This window comes from Gossypium raimondii, chromosome 5 (assembly GCF_025698545.1).
Source record: "Gossypium raimondii isolate GPD5lz chromosome 5, ASM2569854v1, whole genome shotgun sequence".
Taxonomy (NCBI): Eukaryota; Viridiplantae; Streptophyta; class Magnoliopsida; order Malvales; family Malvaceae; genus Gossypium; species Gossypium raimondii.
Genome location: NC_068569.1, coordinates 37,528,835 through 37,535,626, shown reverse-complemented (window position 1 = coordinate 37,535,626; position 6,792 = coordinate 37,528,835). Strand labels below are relative to the sequence as shown.

At 33.2% G+C, this 6,792-nt stretch overlaps 1 protein-coding gene across 1 annotated transcript; it reads left to right on the top strand.

Moving 5' to 3' along the window:
- The first annotated feature begins 778 nt into the window (after nucleotides 1-778).
- Nucleotides 779-2,012, top strand: LOC105767505 (uncharacterized). Its single transcript, XM_012587061.2, has 2 exons — nucleotides 779-1,111; nucleotides 1,652-2,012. Exons 1-2 carry the CDS (start codon nucleotides 788-790, stop codon nucleotides 1,826-1,828), a joined length of 501 nt encoding a protein of 166 aa, XP_012442515.1. The 5' UTR covers nucleotides 779-787; the 3' UTR covers nucleotides 1,829-2,012.
- Nucleotides 2,013-6,792: the final 4,780 nt, after the last annotated feature.

Below are 6,792 nucleotides of genomic sequence, written 5' to 3'. Positions count from 1 at the left end.
AATTATATATTTTGTTTTTAAAACATGTGAATGTTATAGAAGTTATCTATTTTATATTACTAAATATTTTAGTGAAGTATATTATTTATAATGGACATTCAAAAGGAGTGTTATAAATATATTTTCATTATAAATTGAATGTATATTAGAATAAAAAATTGTTATACTTAGAACTCTAATGTCTATTAAAAATAAAATTTTATATCATCATACTTGTTATATTTATAAATATAGACTTTGAAAAATATTATTTAAATCTCATATATATTTTTATTATTACAAGAAAAGTTGAATCGCAGTGTTGAACAGAACAGAAACTAAAATTAAATCACATATATTCTTATCTCTTTATTTTTCTATCCCTTATTCCTTTTCATTATTTTATAACACAATTTAAATATAATGAGAAATGAGTAATGTCAATATTTCAAAACTTGGAAACAAAAACAGAGGCTTGATAGTTAGAGGGATATAAATGTCATCCCACCCTTATATATAATATAGATAACTGACTTGAAAGTTTTAGTTCAACATGAGAATAGCCATATGAATTGGTCATATTATTTAAAAATGCCGTCACTTGGCTTAATTGTTATAAAACTTGCAAAGGAAATGAAATGTAAGTAATAAGCATGGATCTTACATAAAAATAATATATATACATTTATAAAGAAATAATGATAAATTTAATTCTACCAACCGGCTTCTTGTCATGTCATGCAAAACTAGTATATAAGTATGTGTTTATGTATAGCACTAAACAAATATCAAAGCAGAAGCAAAAGAAATGGAATCAAAAAAGGGTTCTGAAGAGGTTTCGTGTGTCTTTGAAAGGGGGACACTGTGCAACTTTTGGGTGGCTCCTAAATTTTGCAAAGGTTTAGACAAAGTAGAACTAGATGAGGTGTGCTCTTTCCATGGCTTGGTTTTCGCTGCTCCGGCGCCATTTCCGCCATTTATTGTAGCTGCTGATGTTGCCTATGCGTTCTTTCACTATGGTGATAATATAGGTTCCAGTTGTGGTTTTTCATTTGTTATTAAAGAAAATAATCTAGAGCCTGAGCTAAAGTGGATTATTGCTTGGAAAAATGGACCATGCAATGACAACAAGGTGCTGCTGATCTATTTCCATAATGCTATAATTTTTTTGTCTATTTAATTTTTTTAGTTAAATTTAACTTTTAACCTTTTATAAAAGTCAAATTAAACCACCAATATTTTGAATTGAAATTATGTTTTTTAATGAGAATACTAATTAAAATGTTAAATTTTTAAACACGGTAACTTGCATGACAATCCATGTGTACTCCATGCTTTTTTTATGAACTTTTATAATTTATAATTTTGTTTTCTTTTATTTTTGAATAATTTTGAATAGTACATATAAGACAAATAGTGTTATGTTAATATGATGTGTACATAGATTGTTATACATGTTGCCACTCCAACAAAATATTAAAATTAATATTTTAGTCAACATTTCTATTATAAAAATTATTTGACTCTTATAAAATGTTAAGGATCAAATTTAACTAAAAATAAGCCAATTTATACAAAATGTAAACTTTAAAATTAAATTTATTATTATATCATATATTTAATTATTGAAACAATAAATATATGGATTAATTACGTACGAAATCAATTGCAGGTCTATACAAATATCCTTCCTCTTTCAGATGTCGTTGATTGGGATCAAATCAAATGCAATTTGGAGTCGGAGAATTGTGGACCCAAAAGTTGCTGCGACCTATCGGGAATAAAAGCTGAGGCTTTTATCGAGCCGGGTGTTAAGACAACTATGAAGGCAAAACTGATAAAACAATAATTTAGATTATGTTGTGATGGGGCTGTCATTTGTCAACACTAGCGTGGAATTTATATTGTGTTGTTAATTTGCACTAGTATTAAAATAAAGTGACATCCATTAATAAAGATTGCTACTACTATCGTCTAATGTGTCATCAGTTTGACAGTTTGTAGTTTGAATAAATGGTATCGTTTGTGAGAAACTTAGTTTTTGTTACCCTCAATCATGTTAAAAATCATTAACAACGGAAGCTAACCGAAAAAAACAAACAGTAATTGTAACATTTATTGCAGCAATAAGAGAAAAGCACAATTATTATTAAATAATTTAAAAATATTAACTCAATTGCACCAAACATTTTTAAATTATAACTCTTATTTTAATTGATTTTAAAATCTCTAATTTAACCGTTAAATTATACATTAAATCTTATGTGACATAATTTAAAATTAAAATAATAAAAAAATATTAAAAGAAATAAAAAGAATTTAGTTTAATTGTAGCAAAAATGACAAACACTCTTAGCGATGATGGTGGTGGTGAATCTCATTTTTCCAAGGATCAGAACACTAAAAAAGTAAGGTTTAAGGAAGGCTAGGATGAGGCGGAGGTCGATATGGGTATGGATCTTGAATCATCTCCGGTGACATCTTGGAAGGAGAAAACTCTTAGGGGTTGGATCAGTTGATTCTGTCAAAGACCATATGGCTACTGGCGGCAATAATGATGGTGATCTAGTCTTTATTAGAGGGAGATGTGATAAGATCTACTGTTAATGGGATTCCGAAAATAGATTTTTTTTATAGAATCAAGTAGATCCTTTACAAGGAAATGGAGAAGACGGTAGTTCTAAAAATCTTGGGTCAAAGTGTTGGATACAATGCTCTTCACAATAGGATTAGTAGCCTTTGGAAGCTGTCAAAACCATTTCAACTCATGGATATTGAAAATGGCTACTACTTGGCTAAGTTTTCAGTGCTTTGATGGCTATGAGAAAGTCTTCATGTAGGGGCCATGGATTATATATGGTACGTATCTTCCGGTCCAACCATGGACCAAAGATTTCTCCTCGCTACAATCATACCCAAGCGTGGTTATGGCTTGGATCCGGCTACCGGGACTTCCAGGATTCATGTACAAGAAGGGGATCCTTGAGGCAATTGGGGGCATGATATGCAAAGTAGCAAAGTTTGATTTCAAATCTGATAATAGAGCTCAATGTCGCTTTGCCAGAATTGCGGTATTCATCAACCTCAATAAGCTGCTTTTTTCTTAGGTGCTGGTGAATGGAAAGATTCAACACGTGAAATGCGAATCCCTCCCGACGATATGCTTCTCTTGCGACAAGTACAGAAATGTGAAAGAGCTATGCCCTTTGCATCCCATTGACCCGATCTGTGAAAGGGGAAAAGAGGCAGCTGTTGTTGAACCAAGAGAGGCCAAAATCAGAGTAGTGGGGGAGGTCAAAACAGTGTAATGGCCATGGATGATGGTAGAGCAAAAATTACGGCATGGAAGAAGTGATTCATCGGGTTCCAAGGATAAGATGATTGGAACAACATCCACATGCTCAAGATTCTTAGCCCTAAATGGTTTGGGAGAAACAATAGGCGCTAATGGTGGATCTGGGGAGTTAATTTTGGGTAAAGGGATTGAAGAAAAGGAAACTTTGGCAGCAGTTGTCACAGGCACAAGGGTTACAAGAAAATCTAACAAATATTTAGAGAAAAGGCTTGGGGCAAGCTGAAGCGTTGAGATGGTGATTGAGGCCCAGGTGGGGCCTATTATGTCGATGGGGGTGAAGACTGGTGTCAATGAGAGAGTGGGCCATGATGAAGTTGGGCTAGTCTATAAAAACTTAGGGAAGAGGTATGCGCAGGACTTTACTTCTACCCTTAATAATTTAGAATCAATTGAAATGTTAACCTTAATTTTAATTCCTCTCGGTCACACCCTAGAATAGGGCCTAGAAGTTTTAGGGGTATTTTAGAAATTTTGGCCTATATGAGTTCAGAATTTCGTAAGGTTGGTACTCGATAATGTTTTCGACAATAGTTTTCATAAAGTTAAGTAAATTTCTAGAATTTAGTATTAAATGTCTTTAATTTTAGAACAGGGTCTGATTTGTAAAAGGTCAAAGCTATGAGTCTTTATGAAGCAATTAAACCAATTTTTCAAAATCAACCTAAAACCCCCATTCCCAGCTTGTTTCACGTGAAAAGTTTTGCTCTATTCTTGCTTGTGTCGTTTTTGCTCTCTCAAGCTCTCTTCATTAATTTTGGTTTCTAAATCTTCTCCCTTTTGATGTCTATCAATTCCCAAGCCATTTATCTTCAAAATATTCCAAGAAAACACCTAAAATTCTGACCAATTTCATCATATTTCTTGAGCGTGGATTTCTCGAATTTGTGTCAAAAACTCCATTTTCCTTTCGTCAAGGGTAATACATCATTTTTCTATTAGTTTTAAATGTTATCTAGTTCCTTAAACTGAACTTTTAGCTATTAAAATCATGTTTTAGGTAAAAGTTGAAAATTGGGTCTTTAATGGTGAATTTCGAGTTTGTGGATAAAAATTTAGCTTTAGACTGTTTTTAAATTAGTTTTAACCTAATTAGAAGCTTTCTAAAGTAACTTTGAAGTTTCGTCAAGGATTTCTCGGGTTTTAATGAATTTTTGTTGAAATGGCCAAAATTTGTCAGAAAATTTTGATACCTTAAAACGCATAGTTTTGTGAAGTTTAAAGGTTGGGAATTAGTCGTAGATAAATATGTAGATGAATGGAATTCATTTCATGCAAAAAGATTAAGCGTAGACTGAGTTATTCGAATTTTAAGTTTGTTGTGCTAAAGGTGTTGGCTAGAGAAGAATGTAGCTTAAGCTTGTGTTTGTGGTTGTTTGAGGTGGTTTATTGACTGAATATGTGTGGTTTGTCTTGTTGAAGTGTCTGATTTGATAGGATCTTCAACGAGTAGAGATAACGGTAAAGGGAAGCTTGTCTAAGCTTTTGGTTTTTCAGCAAAAGCGAATATTTCGGTAAGTGTTTTGGAATAGCTACTTGTAAGCGATTCATTGTGTATTTGGGAATTTAGAGGTAGCCTAAACCCCTTCTCTAAATTTCGAGTGTAAGTGTTCTTTTACCTATGCTAAATATGTGATAAATATGTTTGTGAATGGTGATAAAGAGGATTATGATGTGATGAAATATGAACATGTTGGGATGACTATTGTGACGGTAAATATGAGGGTATGTTATTCATGCCATGTGACGGTGTGTATAATGTGCTAATGATATGATTATGCGATGAATACGAGCGGATAATGGGTAAGTAATATTTGATGACATTATGGATATTTTGGCCTTGTGTCTTAATGAAATCGTTGGATATAGTTGGCATGCCATAGGATTGTGAGTACTCACTTATTTGTGATTGTGATATATGGGGCGTTGAGGCCAAGGGATAGTTTTGGAGAGATAAGGGAATGTGAGCCAAGGTCCATTCACTGGGATATGTATGTGTGGTGTGTTGGAGAGCATTAGCTATATGCTTCGCTTATGGGATATGTTTGACTCTACGAGTCTATGTGTGGTGTGTTGGAGATCCATGTATCCGATGTGTGGTGATAGAGTCCACTTTATGTTTCATAAACTCAAGAGACAAAGTATCATACACTGTGACTAATATGACTAAATGTAACTATATGTGCTTATATGTGATTGATGTGTGTCAAAAATTTGATATATGTATGCCTAAACGTTCATATGAATAAGGTGTAAAAGAATGCATGGAATATGACTAAATATGTGAATCATGTCACTTAGTTAATGATGTTTTACGAATAAGTTGTGTGTTGTTTGGCTGATCCGTGATGACTTGTTTGCATAGTGGTTGTTTTGGGCATTCACTGAGCTTGTTAAGCTCACCCACTCTATTTTATCCTTTCCAGAGTACTTGCGTTCCTAGTGTGAGAGGTATGGCCGTCGAGAAATTGATCCAAGCCATTCTTTACTCTTTACAGCAGGTGTTTTGTTTATTCTAATTCTAGGGAAAAAGGGCAACATGGTAGACATTTATATTGGTTTATTAAGATGTATTAAGGATTATTTGTATATTGTGTATGTTTGGGAAGCTTGTGAGCTTGGACATGGTGTTTGGTTTATTGTGTAGACATTTTGATGCGTATATGACTAGGTGAATGAAGCATGATGTTTAGGGACTAAGTTTGAATGATTTAAATGCTCTAACATGATGAATTTTTGTAACTTGAAGCAGAGGTAGTGATATTAAGGATTTTAGAATGATACATCTGTGTTTTCAAATGTAGGGAGTCAAAATATCAATCTGGTATCGATACCTTGGCCCGAGTATCAATACTCGTGGTATAATTATCGATACCTTGCAAAAGGTACTGATATTTTATGATGTTTTGAAATTTGGCAAGAAACAAAATGCTAGTTTGGTATCGATTTTCTAGGTGGTATCGAAACCACTTAAAGGAAATGTCAATACCATAGAGACGATATCAATACCTATGAAACATTTTTTGGAAAAATTTACTAAGTGGTCCCAATGCTCGATATATGTACATTTTATGTTTGTTTGTCATATGTTAGTATGATTAAACGCTAAACTAAGCTTGCATGACTTGATATTTTCATATCCTAGAATAATTAAAATAAAATGAAACTGCATGTATTTCAAGTCTGATAATTACAATGAAATCGATGTGAGACAGTGGTGTGACATCTCGATATTCAGCCTCGTGTCTAAGTTAGGTATGGGGTGTTACATTTGGTGGTATCAGAGCCTAGAATAACTCTCGAACCTAGGTGATTGTTGTTGATTTGTTGATTGAGGTTTCACAACCCATGAATCTTGGAAACCGAAGTGATTAAACTATGTTGAATGTTTGAATTGCATGAAATGTCTCTTGATTGTGATGCATGTGGGGTAGGAATGGGAACACATTACCTTTAATTCT